General features: G+C 39.2%; 3 protein-coding genes across 7 annotated transcripts; 1 reads left to right on the top strand and 2 right to left on the bottom strand.

The window, feature by feature from the left end:
- Positions 1-2753: 2753 nt before the first annotated feature.
- LOC122079258 (integrator complex subunit 3 homolog) lies at positions 2754-15646 on the top strand. 5 transcript variants are annotated; one of them, XM_042645567.1, is made up of 9 exons: positions 2754-7043; positions 7477-7533; positions 7643-8188; positions 8318-8390; positions 8509-8615; positions 10798-10964; positions 11061-11134; positions 15024-15112; positions 15515-15646. In XM_042645567.1, the coding sequence occupies exon 1, from the start codon at positions 3483-3485 to the stop codon at positions 6930-6932; it is 3450 nt and encodes a 1149-aa protein (XP_042501501.1). In that variant the 5' UTR covers positions 2754-3482; the 3' UTR covers positions 6933-7043; positions 7477-7533; positions 7643-8188; positions 8318-8390; positions 8509-8615; positions 10798-10964; positions 11061-11134; positions 15024-15112; positions 15515-15646. The 5 variants fall into 5 exon arrangements, with proteins under 5 accessions (XP_042501501.1, XP_042501502.1, XP_042501503.1 ...); XM_042645568.1 differs by lacking the exon at positions 7477-7533 and having other exon boundaries at positions 8125-8188; XM_042645569.1 differs by lacking the exon at positions 7477-7533 and having other exon boundaries at positions 8125-8216.
- Positions 15647-17674: 2028 nt separating this feature from the next.
- On the bottom strand, positions 17675-19254 carry LOC122080103 (probable xyloglucan endotransglucosylase/hydrolase protein 23). Its single transcript, XM_042646987.1, has 3 exons — positions 18704-19254; positions 18403-18596; positions 17675-18286 (listed from the first exon to the last, which is right to left on the bottom strand). Exons 1-3 carry the CDS (start codon positions 19115-19117, stop codon positions 17878-17880), a joined length of 1017 nt encoding a protein of 338 aa, XP_042502921.1. The 5' UTR covers positions 19118-19254; the 3' UTR covers positions 17675-17877.
- Positions 19255-22716: 3462 nt separating this feature from the next.
- On the bottom strand, positions 22717-24397 carry LOC122080102 (probable xyloglucan endotransglucosylase/hydrolase protein 23). The gene is made up of 3 exons (XM_042646986.1): positions 23742-24397; positions 23439-23632; positions 22717-23354 (listed from the first exon to the last, which is right to left on the bottom strand). The coding sequence occupies exons 1-3, from the start codon at positions 24216-24218 to the stop codon at positions 22946-22948; spliced, it is 1080 nt and encodes a 359-aa protein (XP_042502920.1). The 5' UTR covers positions 24219-24397; the 3' UTR covers positions 22717-22945.
- Positions 24398-26446: the final 2049 nt, after the last annotated feature.

Genomic DNA, 26446 nt, shown 5'->3' with positions numbered 1-26446 from the left:
TAGAAGAAAAAAAAAAAAAGAAAAAAAATATATTTTGGTACTTTTTTCCTTGGTTAAGAATTATTTTTTACACTTGGTATGTCTTCATCTAGGGGTGTCAACGGTCCGGGTTGGTGCGGTTTCGGTCCAGTTCCACCGGTTTCGGTGTGACTTTGGAACTGACCGAAACCGATCCATTAAGGATTAATCGGTTTCGGTCCGGTGTCGGCTTCGGTGCGGTTTGGGTTCGGGTTGGTACCGGTTTGGATTTATCAGGTTCATTTCGGTTTGGATCGGTTTTTTAAACCGGTATGGAGCCATTAGGAAACAACCAAATGTTGAACTGCTGAACTTCGGTTTCTTAAATCGATTTGTAACCGGGTTGGTTTTGGTTTTTTGTCTAGTTTGGATTCGAATTTTCATACAAATGTATACAAAACTATGTAAATTTTGATTTTTTTAATGAATTTTGGAGTGTTTCGGTTTCGTACCGGTTTGGTTTCGGTTTCGGTCTGGGTTTTGAGCCGGTTTCGATTTGTTTCGGGTTCATCCGGTTTTCGGTGCGGTTCGGTTTGGTTTTGGGGTTGAAATACTCGAAACCGAACCGAACCAATAAGGCTTCGGTTTGGTTCGATCCGGCCGATTTTACCGGTTCGGTTTAGGAATTGACACCCCTATCTTCATCTAAGAGAAGATTCTTCTTTGTAAATTCAAAATTTTTCTTGGGAATTGTGAAAAAAAAATTCCCAAAAAATTTTCTTAGAAAAAACACAAGAAGACATAAAAAAATATGAAAACATAATAAGACAAAAATGAATTATTACACAATGATTTCCTATGTGTCTATTTTCTCCTAAAATTCAAAATTTTTTGAATTGTTTTCTTTTATTTTGTTTTATTTTATTCTCTTGGTAACCAAACATATATGCTCTTTTTATTTTCTCACCATTTCTTCTATTTTCTTTTATTTTCTTTTATTTTCTTCTCTTGGCTACGAAACATATCCTCAAGGAATTTTTATTCTAATGTGACAATTTTGGGAGTTGTTCTTTAGACAAATAATATTTCAATAAATTAGGGAATACGTGGACAACTTGGAAAGGAATCTCTTAACATCACCTAAAATATCACGTGAGCCTAAAATTTGTGGGAGATAGATCTCAAGACCCATTGCTCGCTTGTGTAGCTCAATGGAAGTTTTCCATATGAGCCTAAAAAGTGTGGAAGATAAACCCTAAGGTTTCTTGCTCACTTGTCATGTTTCAATTCAATGAAAATTTTTCATGTTCCCAACTGCAAGATTTGAAAACTTCAAGACTATGAAAAAATTCACAGTAGTTACCAAAGTAATATTAGGCATAGATGAAAAAACTAGAGAAGCATGCCAATACAAAGAATGATATTTGATTGAATTAAGTTTTGAAACTTGACATGTGACTAATCAGTACTGTTTTTTATATATTCAGTGGCCAAAATTATCATATCACTTGTCCATTTGACAATAATAAAGATCTGCTAAGAGAATCATTTCCTTTCAATAAATTTCTACAAATCAATAAGAATCTAAATATTCCTCTTTTTTCCTTTGTAATCAATAAATTTATATTTGCGTGTGTTGGAAATTCCTTATGGATCATACATTTTCTCTATAATGATATCTACATTAGGTTAGCCCGGAACCAAATTGTGTTGAATGTCTCCATTTGGAGGGAATGGATATAGTAGATCTTCACCCGGTCTACTCACTGCCATCAATTCCCACTCAATAATCATTTTAATTATGTCAATTGTTGCCCTTAAGATGGAGCACCTCTAATTCTCACTTGGGTCATTCCTCAAATCACACTTTAACTCTTTACATGCGCTCTCTTAACCCCAACACCCCCCCCCCTAAAAAAAAACAACTCTATACATTCACTCCAATATAACTAATCATATGTGCCTCTTCACTCTATGACCTAGTAATCTTTAGATTAGGGTTCACTAATCCTATCATATTTCAATCTATATCTATGTTTGGTTGAAGTGGAACGCATTAAAGTTTTTTTTTTTTTGTAAAAACTGGTCCCTTAACCTTGCACAGTATTATCCTCTTTGGCCCATGAGCTTCAATGCTTTAAAACGTATTGTACCATGTTAAGGAGGCTAGAGGTTATTAATTAGCAAAGTAATATCTTTATAAGCAATGTCGGACTAAAGTTTGCACACCCTCACCAATTTATCAAACTCTATGGTATTTGCCGTATTCTTAATGGGGACACCTCACCGATCTCTCAGGCAGATTAGGTACTTACCGTATTCTTGAGTGTCACAACTTCTCCTCTTTTGGCACAACATCCCCGCTGTGGCTCTACATGATGTTGGATATCAGAGCAAACCCCGACAACGTGTGGGGCCGCAATGACGCTATGACAAAAGGGAGAAGTTGTGACACCTAAAAATATGGTAAGTATCAGACCCGCCTAAGAGATCGGTGAGGGTGTGCAAAATTTAGTCTATATCGCCTAGGAAAAGATTATCGAGTTAGTTAATAACCTCTAACTTTATTAACATGGCATAACTTATTTTAAAACCTTAAGATCCATGGGCCAAAAATGACAAATGTGGTATTTTTTTATTTATGAATTTTGATGTTTTGATGTGAAATAGGTAGCGGTACGGCCCAATGCGATCAATATGTACCGGGGCATAGGTCATGTATTCTGATTCTACCATTGGATTGAGAGTATGAAATATTGTCTTGCTATTTGTGTTAGTGTTTTTATTGTCAAACTTGTTAGGGCTATGTTTTGGAAGCCAAGAAAAGAAAAGAGAGTATTTCAGGGCTGCCACAGCTAAAGCCCTCTACCCCAACTCCCCAACCCAACTGAATCATCATTCAAAGCGAAACCCATGTTCCAGGATTCACCTGGCCGGGGTGGGGACCTGGGATTATGGAGAAGCTTTATACTCTGTAGTGCTTTCGATTTCGTACCGTCAATGGCATGACGGGTTTGATCTATCAAGCCTTTTAGACGAAGATTAGAGCTGCATCATCAATCATGGAGAAGCTTGAAGTTCATAATAGTGAAGGTGAAGGATTTACAGTCGATAATGCAGGGCGAACAAAGAAGAAGAGAAGAACTGTTTTAGTCTAGATGAAAGGACCTTTTAAGATGGAGGGCTTCGATATGTTTGTGATACGGGTATATGTGACAGTAATCACAACCCTATGGAAGGTATCCGGAGCTTTGGCTTTTCTGAGTTCTGATTGAGCGATAGTCATCGAAGGGTACTTTCTACCATCTTCGATTTCACTGAAGCTGTCTGAGGTCACTTCAAACTTCTTTTGTTTTCAGTTTCCCTGCAAAATTCAACATCCCCAACCCGACGGTAACTTCTCTAATTCTCCTTTCAGATCTCTTCTGCTTCTGTTTCTTTAGTATTCCTCTTTCATTCATTTTCTTCCAGTTTATATCCATTGATAACTCTGCTTTGCTTCTCTTACTGTTGATGGAGAAAGCATGGCTTCTGAACTATTCCGAATCGCTCCTCATGAAGCCGAAAGCCCGACAGAGGTCTCGCTGAGGGAAGCTTTCGTGCTTCTTCAGAATCAGCTGAAACCTCCATTACCTCTAACAATTCCATCTCCACCAGAGTATTTAGAGCTTAATCGGGCTATCCTGTTTGGTGTTTTAGTTGAACCTCACCTTGCCAAAACCCATTTTATCCACTTAAATGCTATCGTAACTGATGGGTACGAATTTTTCGTTAGTTTGCTTCTCAAGATAGTAATTGAATCGTACCCTAAAATTCTCGAATCTGTGAGGGCTCAATTGATATGGGTTTCTTCAGAGCTCGTCGATGTTTCGGCTATTGGGGTTGATAATTTGTTGATTTCCCTGATGAGGCAAATTGTCGGTGGGGATTATAGTAATTGGAACTTGTGGTTATGCATGGAATTGCTAAAGACTTTATTGGCAAAATGGGATTGGCTTTTGGAAGAACCATTTGTTTTGACAAGTGCTCTGTTTACGTATCTCCGTTTGTTAGCCGATCATCATAGATTGTATGGTAGCACACAGTTAGATGCCTTGAAGCAGATGGAGATTGATTTTTGCATTAGAGTTTTGAAAGAACAATTTAGTTTGTGTTTGAGAATTGGAAGGGACCTTGTTCGGCTTCTGCAGGACTTGGTACATATTCCTGAATTCAAAGCTATATGGAAGGACTTGTTATTGAATCCTGGTAAATTTAAGGCTCCAGGATTTTCTGACATTTCACAGCTATACCACTCAAGGACATCTAGCCGTTATCTCTTACTTCGGATTACTCCAGAGATGGAAAATCAATTGCGGTTCTTGCTGACCTATGTGAAATGGGGGAGACAGAAGCGTTACCAGCTGTGGTTTGCTAGGAAGTTCCTAGGTGGACCTGAAAGAGAGACCGTTATCTGTGACCTTGTTCGGTTCATATGTTGTGCCCATCACCCTCCTAATGAAATTCTACAATCAGATATTGTTCCAAGATGGGCCATCATAGGTTGGCTGCTGACATATTGTAGGAAAAATCATGTGCAAGCGAATGCGAAGCTGGCCCTTTTATACGATTGGCTGTTCTATGATGATAAAATCGATAATATCATGAACATTGAGCCAGCGATCCTTTTGATGGTGAATTCAATTCCTCAATACATTGACATTACTAGCAACCTTCTTGAGTTCTTGTTCCTTCTTATGGACAACTATGATGTTGAACGGAAGGATGTCATATCTCAGGGTGTCTCAGCAGCTTTTGGTAACCTTGTCAGGAAAGGAGTGGTTCACTCATTGGATGCTTTGACCTCTTGCAATGAACTTTCTTCACTTCTCAAAGAGAGGCTTGCAAACATCTTTCCTCATTTAAAATCAGGAGTTTCTAGAGCACACCCCATTTGTGTTCCTCGCGTTTCCCTCCCACCCTTTAATTTGCCAAGTCCATCAAGCACAGAAAGGCGGACATCAGTTTTGAGGGAGCGAAAGACTCTTTTGTGTGACGGAGAAAATGGATTTGATGATAAGGTTTCTAAAGCACACCCCATTTGTGTTCCTCGCGGTTCCCTCCCACCCTTGAATTTGCCAAGTCCATCAAGCATGGAAAGGAAGACATCGGTTTCTAGGGAGCAAAGGACTTCTTTGTGTAACAGAGAAAATGGATTTGTTGATAAGGTTTCTAAAGCACACCCCATTTGTGTTCCTCGCGGTTCCCTCCCACCCTTGAATTTGCCAAGTCCATCAAGCACAAAAAGGCATACATCAGTTTTGAGGGAGCAAAGGACTGTTTTGTGTGATAGAGAAAATGGATTTGACGATAAGGTTTCTAAAGCACACCCCATTTGTGTTCCTCGCGCTTCCCTCCCACCCTTGAATTTGCCAAGTCCATCAAGCCCAGAAAGGCAGACATCAGTTTTGAGGGAGCAAAGGACTCCTTTGTGTGGCAGAGAAAATGGATTTGATGATAAGGTTGTTTCTGCATCAGATAACCCAGTTACTTCTTGCAGTGAAGTCATTGCAGTCAATGGTGAGCAATTTGATGTCATAGGGAATTTGATTAAAAAATATCAAGAAAGCATTAAGCAGTCAAATGAAATGGGACTTCAGACTCTAAAAGAGATAATATTGTCATTTGCAAGTCCTGTTAGCCACACACTTGATACTGCAGCTGTGGATGATTCTGATCCCAGAGTGGAAGTATTAGCTTGTCAAATAGCCGAATCATTCAAATTAAATGGGTATAGCATGTTTTCATCTCTCGAAGCCAATCATGATGATGAAGTTCTCTCTGCAACAGCCCTAATTACGCGTGCCTTTATATTTTCTCAAAATGAGAGGATGCAGAAGATGTTTCTATTCTGGTCAAAAAATGGTTGTCCAGTGGGAGCACGCTTACTATGTTATGCATCAAGACTTGCTCATGAGGCAGAGTTGATGGGATGCTTGAGGAATGATATGGATGAAAATAGCTACCCCAAGCTAAGTTACTCAGATATGTCATTATTGAAATGTCATATTAATGGATTTCTTACTTTTATGAGTGGTCGGACGGAAGATTCTCTTGATGTCAATCAAGTGGATGGTAATCTGGTTGCTAAGTTGGTAGAAGGTGCTTTTGCTGCTTACAGACGTTTCCTTGTGTTATTGAGCGATACTTTAAGTAAGGAAGCAGATGCTTCTGTAGCTAAGCTATTGTTTTCTGACTTAGTGACTTCTTGTGGGTGGGGAATGAAAAGATTGAAGTTGTTATTCTGCAGTGTCTTCTCTCATCTTTCTAATTTATCTGTTGGTGATGAAAATATCATTAGTTTACTTGTGGACCGATTGAGTGACACAGATCTAGTCAGTGTGCAGTTTGAAATAGGTTTGAAAAAGTTCTGCATCTTCGGAGAGGACACTGAGAATATTTTGCATTTGATTAAGATCTCTATCAATTGGGGCTTTGTGGAACAGCAGAAGTTCTGGGGCTTGATGAGATCGGAGCTGGCAGTCTCCAAGGTTCAGGTGGATAGGCTAGTCCGGGATTTCTTCTGCCTAGGTGTCTTAGATCCAAATGTACATTCCATTGCAGTAGGAGGACTTCTGATGCTGTCTAGCTGTTGTGCTCCTACACCTGAGCTTGTTGGTGCAGTGATGTCATTAGCTGATGATCCCTTCCTGGACTTCTCTGCGACAATCTTGGCTAGTTGGTCTGTCTCAAATGCCCAAATGTTATTTAATAGCTTCGCTAAATATTTGGAAAAAATCAACAAGAAGAATGGTCATTCTATCTCTTCTATTTCTGGTGGGATTAGAGTTAACCACTCTACCATTTTGAAGTTCTTGAATTTTCTCAACAAACAAGGGTTGGAAAGCATTAACCATCTGAACAACTCACCTGTAAATATTCCGGAAATAAAAGCCAAATTATCAGAGGTAGCAGCGGCTCACAACAATAGATGATTGCTCTGTCAGTAACAGGTGAATTTCTTGGTTACCATTGCAGTCTGTGGTTGGAGGTTGACATTCCATCCAACTGAGTTGATTTGAGGTGTTTTCCTTCTCATTTGTGAGGTACTCTTCCATTCAACAGAGACTTTATTGTTTCGAGTTTTTCTATGTCCGATTTTGTTTGTCCATTACCCTGTTGGATGCTTTAGGAGGGTAGTACATTAAGAGACAGAAAGGTAATAGTAAATATATAAATGGTAAAGTTGGTAGATTAGTAAAAAACATTAGAGTACTTAATGTAAAAACAAACCTTTTTTAAAAAGTGAGATTTGTCAAAATGGACTGTCATTGTGGGATGGAGGGAGTTTTTTTTTTTTTTTTTTTTTCTTCCTTAGAACTTCTCCTTGAAATACTTTATCTACATCTTCTCTGATTGGTATTTCTGTGATGGTTTTTCTTCGTGTGAGACCCAATTGCTATACCCCTTTCCTTTTGAAATCGTTGATTTGGATTTTATGATTTGTTATGTGATGGGCTGGAACTAAATATTCAACAGTGGCAGTTAAAATGTTCTTATCTGCAATACCTCTTCCGTTTGACTGCAACATCAATGGTGAATGCTTCTCATCTCTATTTACATTGATTACTGAATATCAAGGGACAGCACATGTACTTCATGTGAATCGTAACCTAATTGGTTATCTTTCAACTTGGGGTTTCAGATGACATGAATCTTGTTGAGATCTGTGGTATAAAGGCCAGTAAGAAATGATGGTTGTATGATTTTATCAGACTTGAATCTTGTTGAGATCTATGGTATGGCAATAAGAAAAGGGTTTTATCAACCTTTTTTCCCACCTTTTCTGTTGTTTTCATCATTTTATTTGTATGTCACTTTTTTCTGTTTAGTACCAATCAGTGCTGGCTTTGTTCATTCATCCTTTAATAATTAATAATTAATAATAGGCTATGAATTATTGAATAATTATGCAGATATCCATGCTATTGTACATTTGAAGAATTTTATTCGGTTAGGCTACCTGATTCAATATTTAAAAACACATTTGGATAGAAAAAAAAACCTGTTCCCATTGTTTTCAGTACCTTTTGGCTCAAGCTGTCCCAGGCATTTGTTGCTTGAGAGTTGAGACAAAACTTGCAAGGTCTCTGATTGTTCATTGATTTCCAACTCCTCTGAATCCAGAGCTGGAGCTGTCAAGCCTGATGAGGTAATGCCATCTTTCTTGGCATTATTCCTGTTGACACAGGTGCAGTCAGACTCACAATATCTCTCTTGTCAGTTTCAATCTTTATCACATTTATTTCATTTCTTTTCGCTTGTTTTTCCTCATTTTGTATGGAACTCTGAGATTTGTATCTCACCTATTGGATTTCAGATTGAACTAAGCAAACCATAGTTTTAGTGGATCTGTTTGATTTGCTTCCAGATAGCTTCTGGCTTTAAAGCAGGTGTGTTAATACTCTCTCTCTCTCTCTCTCTCTCTCTCTCTACAGTTTTGTCATTCTTCATCTCTGAACCTTTCTTTTCTGGGGATGCCACTCATCTGTTTCCCTTAAAAACACCCAGCCACTCTGCAAACAATGGGTTTTAATCTTCTGAGTGGATGAAAGGGAATTGAGTACAATGGCCACCATGATTTCACGATGTACCTATTCTGTTTCGCAATGTCACTGGTAAATCCTGGTTTTTTCAGTTTATCTGATGTTTAACTGTTTCTATTCCTTCCATTGATTTGTTGTTCAGTGTACCATGTTTCTATGGGTTATAGTTCTTTGGTTTTTATGTGGTTTCTCAAGTAATTTTCTTTGTAAAAAGATATGCACAGCTGCTTCCTCAACCATTGTGTGTTTGATGTACCTGCATTCAAAGTATGTGATCTTTGATCATCCGTAGGGATTTAACTGTTCCTGTACTCAGGGATATCTAGGCTGCATATTGTTCGACATTATTCTTAGACATTGAGAAAAAGGATCCATGTAACTAGCCCCATTTAGTTGGTTTAAGGCTGAGTTGACTGTTGGTGGAGTTGAGTATATTTAGTGAAATTATTTTGACACTCACTTTAATTATTCTTGTGCATCATCCATTAATATTTCTCATCAGGAAGCCAATCAAATATAATAATTTCCCTTGAATTAATGCTTGGTTTCACATGGAAATATCAAGATAGTAACTTGACATTCTTGGATCAATCCTTGATAGAAATGCCATAATCTCTCCACTGGATCTGGATGCGGAGGGGAGTTTTAGGAACAAAGCTCCCGTTCATCCCTACCCTATAGTGGATTATTTATTTTTCTCCCCTATCTAAGCTATATCAACATAGCCAACTGGAAAACTCATCCACTTGTCAATTATGGGTGTAGTAATACACACTCGTAAATGATTGTTGTCAGAATTTTAGCGGTTGCTCACTGGTTTGATGTTAATAACCATACAGCTTGGGTGTGGTTTGTTGGTTCAGTTTTTTTGGATGTTTCTCAGATTTTGTCCATGTTTGAGTCCATATATTTTAAAGTAATGCCTGGTGCTTGATGTTTGATGCATTAGTCCCCTGTTCAAACCGCTTAATGATGTGAAACCCAGGTCGCAAATCCCTATTTGGGTTCGTCATGGACCTACCCAAGTTAAAAATAAATCAACTACAAGAGACTTTGGCAGATTTGTAATTAATTAGAAGGTCAGAACCCGATTTAAAGGAGTGATGGCGTTTTTGTGAATAATGTGAACAATAGAAGGTCCTTTCTGGAAGAGGAGACAGAATTAGAACTAAGCTGGGACAAAAATATCAGAGAATTTTCTGGAAGTTGACTTAAAGGAACGATATAATAGAACCAACTTTTGAACAGAGTTTTCACGGTGCCAAGGTGAACCAAGGCGGTTGAGTGGGGGAATTTCAAGCGACACCAGTACGGCGCCTAGGTCAGTCCAGACTCCAGACAAAGCCTCCTTGGTTGCCTAGGCAATGCCTTGACAACTACTCTTTAGAAAGTAGGGGCTGTTCTGTAATTTTGATGAACAGTGCTTTAGAAACCCAGCGGTAGAAGTAAACTTACTTACGGCTGGAACAATTCCCTATCCAAGCAACCAAATCCAACAAGTATTAAGAGGGTCTCAAACCCTGCAAAATGGATCTGGCAGACTGTACAGAACCAGATTTGGTGTCAAGGATATATCACAATAGGAATGATATTATGATGCAAGACCATCGGGTCTGGGTCGCCTAGGACAGGGCAACCTATGCCTAAAATATTGGACCAAACTGACTCTTGATGGTGTGTCAGAAGCCAAATTAATTTATTCCAGTGGTATCACAAGTTGCAGGAAAAATAAACAGGATAGCAGAATAATAATAGGAAATAAAGGATGGAAGCATGGAGGAGATCTCTTCTTTCTCTGGGTTGGACAGAGAGAACTAGAAGAACCACGTAACCTCAGCCACGGTCTGCAAGAAGCCAAGAACTCAAATAAGTTTCATTCGGTCAAATCTATCTCCAAACTCGGTGCGAATGCTTGCATATATAAAGGAAAGAGAATATAAAGTTCCTAATCAAATTCTAAACTGAAATCGAAACTGTAATAACTAGGTAACTAGATAGTTGCCCAATCCCTTTTGCGTACTGTAATAACTAGGTAACTAAATAGTTGCCCAATCCCTTTTGCGTATCCAATTTCCCTAACGTAATATTATGGAAAAATTACAAGATAATCCCAAATCCCTAATATCGTGTGACTGCATCACTTAAGTGCTTATGTGAGCACTGGGTTTATTTTCTTGAAGCACATCCTGTTTAACGCAACAGAAACTCTGATGTTAATTAAGCTTGACTCATTGATTGAATTTATAATTTGTAGGTATTTGCTTTGTTGCCTACTGAGGTTGGATCTGTGATAAGCATGGGCCTTAATGATTCCCATGAATTTTTCCATGATCCTTCTATGAAAACAAGGTGCTGTCATACTCGCCTAAGGCATAAAAGGTTGAGGTTATAATACGAGAAAATAGCACATTTATGGTCCAGGTGATAAAATTTTGCCGTCATTTTGTTTCCACTAGTTTAAGAATTTTTGTATTTTATTTTCAAACTTGATGAGTTGACAAGCATTTAATGTAACAGTCTTGCCGGTCAAGTGAGGAAGAGCCTATCAGTTACACCAATAGCAGATGGTGGTGGCTGTTTCTTTAGTTTGAGTAAGCCTGTGCCTTGTCTTATTATATGATGTTCATTTGCTTGGTCTCTTTGTTGTATGATTGCATGAAGTTGTTAATTATAACCTCTTAGTTATGCAAGTTTATCTCCTTATTTCTTGCAAAATTCATACAAATGTCCATATTCAGCTTAAAGCATGTAAGTTTATAAGAATTAAGAACATATAGTGATTGGAATGCTTAAGTTAGTGACAAAATTATTTACATAAGGTTATATGATTTTGTGGTGTACTTTACATTTTTTCCTTCCATTTGATCATGTTGGTTCTTAGTAAACTAGTCATAAAGGTGCCACCTGTGTTCCCACTAGACCACTGCGGATGAGTAGATAGGTTGAATCTTTTTAAAAATGTCTTTTAAAACATTATGTTCTATTAGGAATAGAACATATGCCCCTCAATTGCTGCAGCAGCATTACTTGTTGCTTTAGACTGGAATAAAGAAAAAGAATCCTCAAGCCTTATGGAGTTATTATTTTTTTTTTGCTCTTTTTCTATTATTATTATTATTCATTTCCAAATTCAATTGTTCAATAATTAGCTTAGCTTCTGTTTGCATCCTAGGTTGGAGAAATTGGATATCGTACTGGCTACATATAGGAAGAACATGCTGTGATTGCATAAGTATTTAGACAGAGTTGCATATCTAATGGAAGAAGGGGTTGTCCCTGCATGCCCATTTGCTGGAGAGGAAAAAGCTTGTAATGTTTTTACAGTAAATAAAACCCACTAGGTTTCTTGGTGTGTATCTACCTATCTGTCCCTTAGCATTTATCTTTTCCTGTGATTGGACATGCAGGCTTTCGCTGCATCTTGTGTTCCATGGGATCCAATCTCGGCAACCAGCTTTGCTTGAAAACTGGATTTGCCTGGCTCAGTCTGTTGGCTTTAGTAGATCATAGAGAACTTGTTTAGGCCTAAGCTTGGTTTCAGTTCTTACTTCCAGTGAGATGTTGGACTCTTACAAGCTTGGCATTTACAACCAGTGAAAATAGTCATCGACATGACACTTGGGAACTCATCCTCTCTCTCTCTCTCTCTCTCTCTGTTTTAAGTATATAAATAATAAATCTTGCTTCACCCACTCTATTTTATGTTTACTTGTTAATGTTAACTAAAAAAATGAAAGGAAAGACAAGATTTCCTTTAGAGACAAAAATAATCACTGGAAATGTATAAAGAAATCTTGAAATCCTCTCTTAACTTCTGTTCTGCCTAGAATTTCTGTTGCAAGGATTTGCAAGAGCATATGTGTAACTTGTATGCATAGTTGGCAAGGCTACCCAAGGCAGTAGAGAGGTGCCTAAGCCCTTAGGTGACAAGCCGCGCAAGTGTTATTTTTTATTTCGCCTATTTTCTAACATTATCTACTATGCTACATATGCCTTATATCATAAAAAAAATCAACATGTAGAGAAATGTTCTTGTTCTTTAATAAGTTTCACTGGTCAAATGATTTTTTTTTTTTTACATGAGACTTTTTATATTAGGTAGAGGACAAAACCAGCTCTCCAACAAGTCTAACATTACTTGAATCTAAATTGTAATGACAAAGTTATGTTTCTGTCAAACTTATTTTAAAGTCGCTTGAATGAAAATAATTTTATGGACATCAAAACAGAAGATTATTTTACTGTACTTATGATTTTTAGCAATGTTTTACCATGCTAAGATTTATGAAATTTCCAGAATTGAGAATAACCCAAACAATTGAAAGTTGAAATCACCACTACAACAAAAAAATCCAGTTTTGTTCTTGGACTGGGGGGTTGACTTCTTATCCTCTTGGAATTTGATTTTTTAAAACTATTTTTATTGGATTCAAATAGGAAGGATTTTCTTATTTATGAATAATATCTAGCATTTACTTAACTAATATACTTAAACAAGTGTTGCACCTTGCACTAAGGTGGCACTCACCCATACCCCAACTAAACCGCCTGGACGCCTAGGCGACGCCTTGACAACTATGCTTATATGTAATTTAAGGGCATTCTTGTCAAATAAGAAATTTTCTTATATTAAATAATTTTAGGCTCTGTTACCTCTCTCTCTCCTATACTTTTCATTGGTGACAACTTGTTTGACTTCCATAACTGAGGATCATGAAAATGGAGTTTCAGGGCTTCATTACACACTCTTTAGTCTTTAGATGAAGGGAATCCCCCCTTGAGATTTTTTGTAATGGACAACAACAAAGAAGAAAAATATTGGAGAAAACCAGGGCCGTGGAAGATTTAAAAACAAGGGAAGCACAGCAAGGAGAGTTTCAAAGAGAGACAGCTACCCAACCAAGAACACCCCAAGAGACCACGAAGTCCTCACTGTGCTAACTCACCACCCTCTTAACAAACACAACCCCATCTATACTGGAAACCCCCTCCCCCCCCCCCCAAAAAAAAAAAAAAAAAAGAAGGGGGGGGGGTGAGAAAAAGCTAATGCTCGTCACCATTATAGTTGTCAAACCGATAGGCGACCCTAGATGTTGGAGAGGGGTGTAAAACACTAAGGTACCTACTGCCTAGGCGACCAAGGTGCCCATCCAAAAATAAAAGAGCCTGGACGTGATGGAGGGCCGGTTAGGGAAGAAGGGGGGACTCTGGGAAGAAATCAGAGTAGCAGGTTGGGGAGGGAGAGAAGCACTCAATCACACACTCACTCAGAGCACAAAACCCAATTCAATCACTGTGTCCATCGTCGTGTCACATGCAAGTGTTTAAAGAGCAAAACCAAGGAGTCCTACTTAGACTCTAAAAAGGAAACAAGTTGTAAACCAACTCTTAAGTCCTACGTGTCCAACTCAGAACAAATAAAGAAAATAAAGACATAAAGATAAATATAACTACCATATAAATTACTTTAAACTTTGTTGGACTGGTTCTTCTTGGCTTTTGGCTTTTGGCTTTTGGCTTCCAAAGCCGGTCATGCTGGTCCAACTAGTCAAGTGCTACTATAATAGGTTGCCTAGGCGACAGTTTGACAACTATGGTCACCATTGTGGAATAGGATTTTCTCTTCTGCCCCCAATGTATCCTTTTCACCTTCAATCCCCCTTTCTACGGTTTCAATCTTTTCACGACTACCTTGGCAAAAGGGAGTATCAAAATTGAATTATCCTGTTATATAAAAGAATGTTGCTATACATTTGGAAAAAAAAAAATTAAGAAGTATTAAACTAGGACAGGTACTTAGACCATGTGCCTGCAAAAGATGTACAATGTATCAAAAGGCGATCCACCATTTCCTAGCTTCCTTGCATAAAAGGCTTATAATGGAAACTTCATAGCCCTATTAACCAAATTATCCATAAGAAGATTTTTTTTTTCCTAGCACATCTTTTCAGACGAAGAGACCCATGTAAATTTTATTTTTTTATATTTTACTTTAATTTCTTTATGTCTCTAACTGATCTCTAGACCTGCTTGTGTTCTTCAATTTTGAGTTCATTATTTGTGATTTTATGATTGGAGGTTGTACTTTTACTTACTCTTAGGGGATTAAATTCCGTTGCAGCAGTTTATGCTATCATGGTACTATTTTACATGTTCTCTGAGCTTCAAATTATAAGGTGTACTTTGAAATTGAGTCTTTTCCATGCTGCTGGATGATATACAGAAAAATCACCTTCTGTGATTTGTCAGGAGACTCAGGACTGCATTTGCATTTGTCGTGCGTGTTTATTTACTTATTTTTCTGATATTGAAGCTTTTATTTTTATTTTTGTGAATAATTATTTGCTTAATATTTCTTTGCAACCTTTGGAATTTTGGAATTCAGTGGTCAGGCTTGAATAAAATCTGTGCTACTGGTCTACATACTTTCTTGCTGATATGCTAACATTTATTTCTACATTTTTTTAATGCTATTTGCAGGTGTTGTCAATAACAACCTGAAAACGAATGACCGTCTTTCTGTTCCTATTACAAGTGCCGAGTTTGCAGTGATTTGCACAACTTGCAGTGTATGATATTTTGAAACCTACTGTTTTTCCTTTTTGCAACTTTTCAGTTGTTCTGTTCCTTTCTAGTGTTTTGGTGTATCTATGCAATGATTAGGTAGTAGATGATCTGTAGTGGGCAAATAGCCAGAGACATTGCATGCTGTTTGACCTGGACCCAGATTTGTCTGGATTTTTTGCCACTGCTTAGTACTTTTTGTATTGTGCATATGATTCTTAGATAAACCTTGTTTGGTATAAGAATTTAATTAGATCAACCATCCATGCGGCCATGTTTTTGGGTAGGAACATGAATATATCACTGGTACAAAGTGAGTTATGCCTGCATCAATACATGTGCCTTTTATGCATACTGTTTTTCAATCCAAAGATTTTGGGTCTTGCTTTCTGACTCTGCACTTGTAGCAGTTCATCTTGCCTCATCTGATGGGCTGGAGTCAGTACTCCAGAGAGCTGACAAGCAGTCAAAAATTATCTGGATACAACAATCAACTGAAAAACGTCAATCACCCTCCGGTTACACCAGTCAGCTGCCAAGAAGGCCAGAGGAGCACATATGGACAGTGGTGCCTCTAAACCTTGAATCAGAATGGGACAAATGAACTACATAGCAATGCAAGGTTCGCACTGGACTTCTTCCTGGCTGTTACTCTGCAGTGTGTGAACATTTACGGCCTCTGTACAGGCTCCAGAAGTTCCTTGTTTTGGCCTCTTTTTAAAGGAAAAAATATTAGTTGGACAGTGGTAGTTTTAAGGCTTGGTGAATTGTGGGTGGTGGTGACCAATACACTTGGTTTTTAACCTCTTGGAAATGTTTGGATTATGGAAGCTGCTTCAATCTGATCTAATGCAATGTTTCAATATTTCATGTGCAGGACTTCTGTCCATATAGATTATTCAACTAGAACCAAGAGTATTTACCCTGTTTTTCTCCATGTTCTCTCATTTTGTGACAAATTAAGTGGAGAAACAAAAATGCTATTTTTGCTGATGGGTCAGTTCCTGTGAATTTTGATATTGACAACTCCATATATCTTTTAATTATCTAGAATTATATTAGTATTAGGGCTTAAACAAGCTACTCTTATTATGGAAAATGATGTCTTTTTGTAAATATTAGAATATTTTGTATCAATCATGCTTATTTGCCCACAAATGTTTTCATTGTTACTGGTAGGTCATCATGTATGGTAATGTCTTAGCAAAGTTTTGCATGAACATGGATAAAGCAGCATCAGAATTTTGTCTCTGGCAATGCTTGCTTTTGCGGTCACGGTTTCTTTCTTGGTAGTACTTAAAAGTATTTCTTCCTAATTAATTTCTCAATGTCAGGCTATGTGGCCCTTGGGAAAGTAAAGATTAAATGCTATTAGAAGTTGTTCCCAAATGGATGATAGAGGCTAGGACTCTTTTAACAGATTTGGGCCATAGGCCTGTGGGCTGTGGCCTTGTGCTCCTATCTTATTGGAGACTGAACAATTCCTGGTTGCATCTCAGCAGTTTCCCTGCCCATGGTGCCTTTACTCACAGTTGGTAACACTTCTGCAGGTGAATCTGTGGATTGCTACCAAAAATTAAATAAATTTATTGAAGACTCAGATCTTATCCTATTGAAAGAAAGCATTTCTTCATCCTTGTGTGCTTCCCCCTCCTTACCCCCTTGTTCCCTGTACTAGTGAAATTGAAATATAAGAGTCACACCCAAACAGAATATCTTCCTCTGGATCACCTCATGTATGGTAGATCTACATAGGGTACTAGGAATTGTTACCTAGATGAATTAATTATTTGATGAGTCTATTTTTTTTTTGGTAAATAAAAAATGGATGATATGATCACCTTTTAGGTAAAGAAAGCTTGGTCTGGACTCTGGCCCAGAATGAACGTGGGCTGAGCACAGGCCACACTGTTGATAATCCATCAGCATCAGTATATAAAAAAAACTAGCAATGATCAGACACGCGGGTGATGTAGTTCACCTTCACCTTATGGAATCACATGGCACAAATCATACCCGATGAGTACTTATGTAAAACACTTATTTTGTGTAAATCCCAATTAATTATTTTTAGAACTCCGCTGAATATATTCTTCTGCCTATGAAATGATTGCACACCAATGAGGAGCGACGGAATGATTACTAAAGAGGCAGGGAGGGAGCCTTTTATCCATATGCCGGTGGTGTGATATTTCTTCCAACATTCTCTCTTCTTAATGACATTCTTTTCTCATTGACCCTATATACTATGTTCCGGCCCTCTCCCATTCTCCTATGGTTTGGAGATTTCATTACAATTTTGCAGTGTGACAGCCCCTTCCTAAAAAAAGATGATCGTATATGAATATCTTTCTTGTCAGATACTCAAAAGTGGCATCCAAGATGGATTCAAAGGCCATCACTAGGACATTTATACTAGGGTATGAATGAGATTCAAGCTTTGAAGATTTACTCTCTCGCATTTTCCCAGAGTGAGGATGGTAGGTCAACGGTTGCTTTGCTGCTCTGTTTGAATTGTTCTCTGGGGCAAATGCAGATGGTGGCTTTGCTCTTGTACAAGTGGGTTCTTTTTGGAGGAAGAAACAAAGCAGTTCATTTCATTTTTGTAGATTACGTTACATGATGAGACTAGTTATTTCGTGTTGTTCCAATGACAACTCGCAAGTATAATAAATAAAAGAATTATAGTAAGTACATGGATTTCACAGAAATGAATGAATAACAGGAGCTAGGGAGTCCTGTGAGAGTCTCTGCGTCTATGCATATTTATCTAAGATTGAGCGGTGGTGGTACATTCGGGAGGAAAGCCCTGAGGAAAGCGTTTTGTGTCAGTGCAGTAGTTGTAAATCATGTAGTTCTTCTGGACCCATTTCAATCTCTGTTGGCTCGTCGAGTCCAGCTCTTGCGAGTACCAGTTGTTGTTGGATGCAGAGGAGGCAGAATTGGAGTTGCAAGAAGACGACCCAGAAGACCAAACACAGGCATTGGCATTGAAATTACGGTAGGAGGCGGTGAAGGGAGCTTGGGTCCAGTCGGTCTTGATGAGGCCACCCCTGGTAGCCCAGTCATCCGCATTCCAGAGACTTGAATAGATCCTCATGGGTTGGCTCTTTGGGAAAGGAACGCCCTTTGACTCAAAGTTCTTGAACTCTCTTATGGGAGTTCCATCCACAGAGAATCTGAAATCCCAAAACAAATTAACATACCAATTGTCAGATCAGAATTAGTAGAAATAAATTAAAAATTTGAACTATGGATGTTTGGAACTAGGGATATTATCAGTAAATAAGCTTACATGATTCTTTGGGGATTCCAGAGGATGGAGTAGGTGTGGAAGTCTGCGGTTGGGTCGAACCAGAGATGGAACTGCTGCTCTCTGTTGCCTTTCCCTTGACTGAACACGTTTGTGTGAAGAATGTAAGGATCTCCACTCAGGTTCCCCAAGAATTCGAAGTCGATCTCATCCCACGTTGCCCCCTTTGAAGATAACTGCAACATAAAGAATTTCACTTTTGAATGAGAAAAGATGAGACTTTAATGAAGACATAACAGCTAAACAAAAGGGGAGGAGCAAGTAAATGGGGGAGCTTGCTTACATAATAGGCGGTGACAGTGCCAGCGGAGTTGCCAGCAACGAGCTTGAGCTGCATATCAATCTTCCCAAACAGATATTCATTATTGGATTGGAAACCGGAGCCTGAAGTTTTGTCAAGGGACAGAGTGAGAAGTTCCCCGTTGTTGAGCATCTTGGCACGACCATCCCCCCAAGTGAGGGTGAAATCTTGGTAGAAATTATTAGCAGAGACAGCCATTAAAGAGGTGCCCAGTATTACGGACACCAATACTAGTGAAACAGTAAAGGAAAATGAGGAAGAAGAAGAAGAAGAAGCAGCCATAACCATGAGAGACACACAAAGAGAGGATGCTGAAGTGAGTATGAAAGTTGTTTGATATTGGTCCGCAATGAGAACTGGGTTGTTGTTGCGGTTGCAATATACAAGTCTAAACATATATACATACACGATGGGGAAGGGGACGAGAGAAGTGAACAGGTGAAACGAAGGGCACTGGAAAATTCATGGGTGGGCTCGGTAGTAGAGAGCATCGAGTGAAGTTTGAGCTGTACACAGTTGGAACTTGAAAGCGAGTAAGTAAACACAGCCTGGAAAGGAAAAGGATTTGGATAATTAATATAATGGGGCCTGGTAGAAGTAGAGAAACCCATAGCTGAACCACTGAGGGACGGAAGCATCAAGCAAGGGATGTGGCATTGGTGATGTTGGATTGTGAAGTGGGTGACTATACACAGGGAGCGTGAGTTGGCAGTGGTTGCCTGGTTGGTAGTGGCTTCTCTTTCTCTTGAACCGAGGACACGGTATCAGACACGAGGTTCAAAGTTTTTAGTTGGCTGTGTGTAGTTGGGGATTTGATTATTCTGATGAGTTGAACTGCCGCCTACGTTTATTGATCCAGCTTTGGTTTTGATGTTACAAAATTTTAAATATTGGTCATTTTCAGTCTAATCTGATTGGTATTTGGATCAACAATACCTTGAAAGATCCCAATAAAAGTCAGTAATTTTTTTTATTTTATTTTTTGTTATGGGGCAGTGTTTTTTGCGTGGGACATAGGGGCCATGTCCTAAGCGCGTACCCAAAAGAGGGGCACATCCTCATGGTGCGCCCTTGTGCCTCAACGTGGGCCTTACATCCCACACAGAAAGTTGTTCTTTTATTCATGAGAAAAAAGAATCCTATCAGTTTGGTGTTACCTATGCGGATGTGAAAAGACCACGATGTCTCTACCTTGTGTGCCAGAAATGCTCTCGCAGGCGGTCTCCCATTAGCCTCGTGCGTTAACATAGGCAACACTAGACCCCCGGGTTCTTTCTCCATTTATTTATTTTTGAGAAAAAAAAGGTTGTCTGGCTGCGTGGAACCTACACCTAGACCCTAGAAGGGCAAAATGATGGCCTTAAAGGCTTTGAGATGAGAAACCCCACTCCTATTGGATGCCCCCATGCGTGTTCTCATTGGACCCTACCCCAAGTATAAGGGGGCCACTAAGCCTAATAGCGATCCCCCTCCTTTTATTGGCTCGGTTTGGATGTCAAGCATGGCAACTCCGCTGGCATTGTCATTGCCAATAGTACAAAGCCGATAGCACTCCCATTGTTCCCTTATACCATATGGACACCATCTGAACCCATTGGTCAAAGGGATTCTCCCTTATTGTGGGTGTTGGAAAACCTAGTCCATTCATAAACATACATCACTACCCAAGCTGGCAATTGGAGTATGACAAAACCAAAATGCATGTACTCACTTGGGTGCCACACGGGTTGCAACTACTTGGTTGCAACTAGGGCAATAGTTAAATTCCGTTCGGTTTAGTGGCTGCAACCCAAGTAGCAACTAAATTTCACTCAGTTTTTTGACTTGGTACATATGGAAAGCTAGAAATGGCTTATCATTTTCCCAACAACGATGGACTCCAACTGAAGTGATTCTTGCTGCTCAAAAATCTCACAAGTTCTTGCAAGCTCAAATATGTACCGAGAGTTCGATTCATTATTGTAGCCTTGATCTTGCAAATATGTTTCGGAAAGAGTGGACAGCCCCATCGAGTCACTTTTAGGAACTTAATTTGGACACATCATGGAAAAACAAGGGCAAATAGGTAGGCATTGGATTTGTCATTAGAGATCATTGGGTCGGGTTTGTGTGGCAATTACGGAGCCTTTACCTTTTGAGTCTGTCTTATTGGGGAAGGCATTGGCAATGCAAAGTGGTATGTGAGAAGCGATCTTAGAATCTTTTGATTGTCTAGTGGTGGAAATGGACTGCAACAAACTCTATTCCTATATCTCAAGACAGAACACAACTATCCTTCTTCTCATAAAGCTGATGGTTGAGGATATTTTCTATATTTCTTCATATTTTTTGGAATATATTTTTTAATTTGTTCATAGGGAGTGCAATTTTATACCGGATTCCTTAGCTAGGAAGGCACTATCCTCTGTGAGCAAGATAGAGGTAAAAGGGGCACTCATGTCAAAGCTGTATGCGTGCCACATAGAAGATTACAGGGATTTCAGTGAAAACAAGATATGGGAAATTAAACTTGTAAAGCGTTGACATGAGATTTGGTTGTGAGGAACAGAGGAAGCAATGTGGATTGAAGAAGTTGGAATGGATTCATCGTGGACAAATTTGTGGAAAGCCACAAAGATTGACTTGTTCATAAAGAAGACACATTTAGAATCCGGTCCCATCAAATATTAACTCCAGTGAAGTTAATTACCAAAAATCTAAAGGATGTAGGAGTTGGCTTGTTGATGTACGATGTTTTGTATTTCATTGCAGTTTAATTCAGTGAGTACTGGTGTAGGCCCCCTAATAGAATGATGGTCCCACCTGCTGATAAATGGGTCGTGGAGGTTGCATGGGGGCAAGAGGCCCCCCTACATAGCAATGGTGTAGGGGGCGTAACCCCCCTTTCGAATTTTTTATTTGAGGAAAGTTTTGTACTTTCCGGTATTAGGGTTTTTCGCTATATATTTGTAGCGAGATTTACGTTCTTTGTAAGCAATTTTGAAAGGTGTGAGGATTAGTGTTGTAATCCTGTTCTCCATTGATAATGAAGCAGAATCTCAATTCACCGAGGACATAGGTAATTTTGCCGAACCTCATAAACCTATGTGCATTATTTGTTCTTGATTTTTTATTACCTTCTACATCGCTTTTAGGGTTGCTTTTATACAGATCCAACCCAAACAATAGATGTCATAAGGATGATGGAAGGTGGATATGATAACAAAATTGTTCTATTTGTTCCTTGAGACTCAAGCTGTATTATCCTTCACGATGACAGTTGTGAACCCAATGATGTTACAGGGTGTGCGGCCATTTTATTGTGTCAAAAGCAATTTGTGATGGCCTTCATATACTTCGGTTTTATAGGGAATCCCCAAAAATCAGAGCTTCTAGGATTGTTTCAATGGAGAGTAGGAGCAAGGGTCGGCACATGTAGAAGTCTAGAGAAACGTCAGGAAGTTGTAGATTGGCCAAGGCAAGGAACAAGGAAGGGATGGCCTTGGTTAGAAAATTCTTTACTTTATGATATTTCAATGATTATGAAAACTTGGGCTTTGCAAGTATAGTTAAAAAGGATAGATCACATAAGTGGGCTTCTAAAATGAGGATGGAGAGCTTGCATGTCTATGTTAAGAAAGATATTTAGAAGTTTCTTTTTAATTGATTAATTAATGAATTATTATTATTATTTATAAAAAGGGTTTTGTGCATGATATACAGTCATTCATACAACTGTTGAATAGGGATGATGGTCTATGGTGCACCCCACTCACTCCTATCCAATGGCTTATACCAATGCAGATGCCAATGAATGAGATTTTGATTTCGAATGACTGATAATTTCACATATTGTGTTTGGGCGCAAGTAGCCATACGATCAGTAGCTTTCTTTTTTTAAATATAAATAATAAATTCCAATCAAAGATTTAGTGGTCAGATGATAAAATAGGAAAAAGAGATAAAAATCGCTATTCACATCACGCTGGGCAATTTTTGCTTTATGGAAGAAGCCATGACTTCAAAATATTTTTGTCAAATTCAAACAAATTAAATACAAGAAGTACGTAATTATTTCGTGTGGTTCGAATGACAATTCACAAGCATAACAGAATGTATTATACATTGATTACACAGAAAGGGGGAGGGGAGGGGAGGGGAGGGGAAGGGAGGGGGGAAATGAATGAATGAATAGCAGTAGCTTGACGTAGACGATGGGGTCTCTGCGTGTATGTATACATTGATTTAAGATTGAGTGGTGGCGGTGCATTCAGCAGGAAAGCCTTGAGGAAAGCGTTTGGTGTCGGTGCAGTAGTTGTAGATCATATAGTTCTTCTGGACCCATTTCAATCTCTGTTGGCTCGTCGAATCCAGCTCTTGCGAGTACCAGTTGTTGCTGGATGCAGTGGAAGGAGAATTAGAGTTGCAAGAAGACGACCCAGAAGACCAAACACAGGCATTGGCATTGAAATTACGGTAAGAGGCGGTGAAGGGAGCTTGGGTCCAGTCGGTCTTGACGAGGCCACCCCTGGTAGCCCAGTCATCCGCATTCCAGAGACTTGAATAGATCCTCATGGGTTGGTTCTTTGGGAAAGGAACCCCCTTTGACTCTAAGTTCTTGATCTCTCTTATGGGAGATCCATCCACAGAGAATCTGAAATCCCAAAACAAATTGTCAGATCAGAATTAGTAGACATAAATTAAAATTTTAACTATGGATATGAGTAATTAAGCTTACATGATTCTTTGAGGATTCCAGAGGATGGAGTAGGTGTGGAAGTCGGCAGTTGGGTCGAACCAGAGATAGAACTGCTGCTCTCTGTTGCCTTTGCCTTGACTGAACACGTTTGTGTGAAGAATGTAAGGATCTCCACTCAGGTTCCCCAAGAATTCGAAGTCTATCTCATCCCACGTTGCTCCCTTTGAAGATAACTGCAACACAAAGAATTTCACTTTTGAATCAGAAAGATTGAAACTTTATATGAGAACTTAACAGCTAAACAAAAGGGGAGGAGTGAGAAAATGGGGGGAGCTTGCTTACATAATAGGCAGTGACAGTGCCAGCGGAGTTGCCAGCGACGAGCTTGAGCTGCATATCAATCTTTCCAAACAGATATTCGTTATTGGATTGGAAACCTGAGCCTGAAGTTTTGTCAAGAGACAGAGTAAGAAGCTCCCCATTGTTGAGTATCTTGGCACGACCATCCCCCCAAGTGAGGGTGAAATCTTGGTTGAAATTATTAGCAGAGACAGCCATTAAAGAGGTGCCCAGTAAGACAGACACCAATAGTAGTGAAACAGTAAAGGAAGATGAGGAAGAAGAAGGAGCAGCCATGACCATGAGAGATACACAGAGAGGATGCTGAAGGGAGTATGAAAGTTGTTTGATATTGGTCCGCAATGAAAACTGGGTTGTTGTTGTGTTTGCAATAAACAAGTCTAAACATATATATACACGACGGGGAAGGTGACGAGAGAAGTGAACAGGTGAAACGAAGAAGGGCACTGGAAAATTCATGGGTGGGCTCGGTAGTAGAGAGCATCAAGTGAAGTTTGAGCTGTACACAGTTGGAAGCGAGTAAGTAAACACAGGCTGGAAAGGGAAAGGAAGGTTCTCATTGAGACTGATAACTCTTCCTTTCCATTCCAAACTGATTTGGATATTTCCTATAATGGGTTTGGTAGAAGTAGAGCAACCCATAGAGCTGAACCACTAAGGGACGGAAGCAAGAGAGGTAGAATTGGTGATGTTGGATTGTGGGGTGAGTGAGTGACCATACACGGGGCCGTGAGTTGGCAGTAGTTGTCTGGTTGGTAGTGGCTTCTCTTTCTCTTGAACCGAGGATGCGGGGACACGTTTTCAGAGACGAGGTTCATAGGTTTTTGTTAGCTGTGTTCTTTCTTAGATTTGATTATTCTTGTTGAACTGCCGCCTACGTTCATTGATCCAGCTTTGGTTTTGATTTTTGAAAATCTAAAATTGTGTTCCATTTCGGTCTAATCTGATTGGTATTTGGATCAACAATACCTTGAAAGATCCCAATAATAGTCAACAAACTTTTTTGTTATGGGGCAGTGTTTTCTGGGTACAGGAGGGGCACGTCCTCATGATGCCCCTTCTTGTGTGCTGAAGAGTGAAGATGCCCTTGCATAGATGGCCTCCTATTGACCTTGTGTTTCAGCATAAATAACACTAGACCGGTAGGGTTCTTTCTCCTTTTATTTGTTTATAAAAAAAATAAGGTTTTTTGATTGCTTGGAACCTATACATAGATTCTAGAAGGGTTAAAATGCCAGCCTTACAACCCATGAAATGAGAAACCCCACTCTTGGTGGATGCCCCCATGCGTGTTCTCATTGGACACTACCCTAGTATATGGGGGCCACAAAGCCTAACAGTGATCCCCCCTCTTTTTGTTATCTATGTTTGGATGTCAAGCATGGCAACTCTGTTGGCACTGTTGGCACTGTCATTGCTTATAGTACATAGATGATAACACTTCTATTGTTCCCTTATGCCATATGGATACCATCCGAAACTCATTGGTCAAGGAATTCTCCCTTATTACGAGTGTGGGAAAACTTTGCCCATTCATAAATATACATCACTACCCAAGGTGGCAACTGAAGTATGACAAAAACAAAATGCTTCAGACTCACTTGGCTGCGACCATGGCAGGATCTAAATTTCATTCGGTTTTTTTGCTAGGTACATATGGAAAGCTAGAAATGACTTATTATTTTCCCAACAACAATGGACTCCAACTACAGTGATTCTTGCCGCTCAAAAATATCACTACAAGTTCTTGCAAGCTTAGGTATGTACCGAGAGCTCGATTCATTCTTGTAGCCTTGTTCCGGCAAATGTGTTTCGGAAGAGTGGACTGCCCCATCCAGTCACTTTTAGGAACTTACGTTGGACACATCATGGGAAAATAGGTAGGCATTGGATTTGTGATTAGAAATCATCGAGGTTGAGTTTGTGTGGCAATTATGGAACCTTTGCCTTTCAGTCTATCTTATTGGAGGAGGCATTGGCAATGCAAAGTGGTATGTGAGAAGCAATCTCAAAATTTGTTGACAGACTGTTTGGTGGTGGAAATGGACTGCAAATAACTCTATTTCTATATCTTAAGATGGAACACAACTTTCTTCTCTTATAGCTGGTGGTTGAGGATATTCCCCATATTTTTTCATATTTTTTAGAATGCACTTTCCAATTTGTTCCTCGGTACTGGATTCCTTAGCTAGTAAGGCACTATCCTCTATCAGCAAGATAGAGTTAAGGGGGGCACTTTTGTCAAAGTTGTACGCGTGCCACAAAGAAGATTATAGGAATTTCAATGAATAGGAAATTAAACTTGTAAAACGTTGACATGAGATTTGGTTGTGAGGAAGCAATGTGGATTAAAGAAGTTGGAATGGATTCATCGTGGACAAATTTGTGGAAAACCACATACATGGACTCGTTCATAAAGAAGACACATTCATAATCCAGTCCCATAAAAAATTAGCTCCCACAATGAAGTTAATTACCGAAAATCTTTGGACGAAAAGAAACATCCATAGATGGACCCCCAAATCTTGATCTCCGACTAGATTTGGAAAACTAGCTACTTTAATGTTTCTTCCAAAACCTCCAGTTGCCTCCTTTTGTAGAAATACCCACATCATCTCCTCTTGGAACCTTTAGGTTGATCTCATCCGGGCCACCTGACGGCTTTTGTTGTCTCCCCCCCCCCCCCC

Source organism: Macadamia integrifolia, chromosome 5 (genome assembly GCF_013358625.1).
Source record: "Macadamia integrifolia cultivar HAES 741 chromosome 5, SCU_Mint_v3, whole genome shotgun sequence".
NCBI lineage: Eukaryota > Viridiplantae > Streptophyta > Magnoliopsida > Proteales > Proteaceae > Macadamia > Macadamia integrifolia.
The sequence above is the reverse complement of the archived record's forward strand: the minus strand, read 5'-3'. Positions and strand labels throughout refer to the sequence as shown.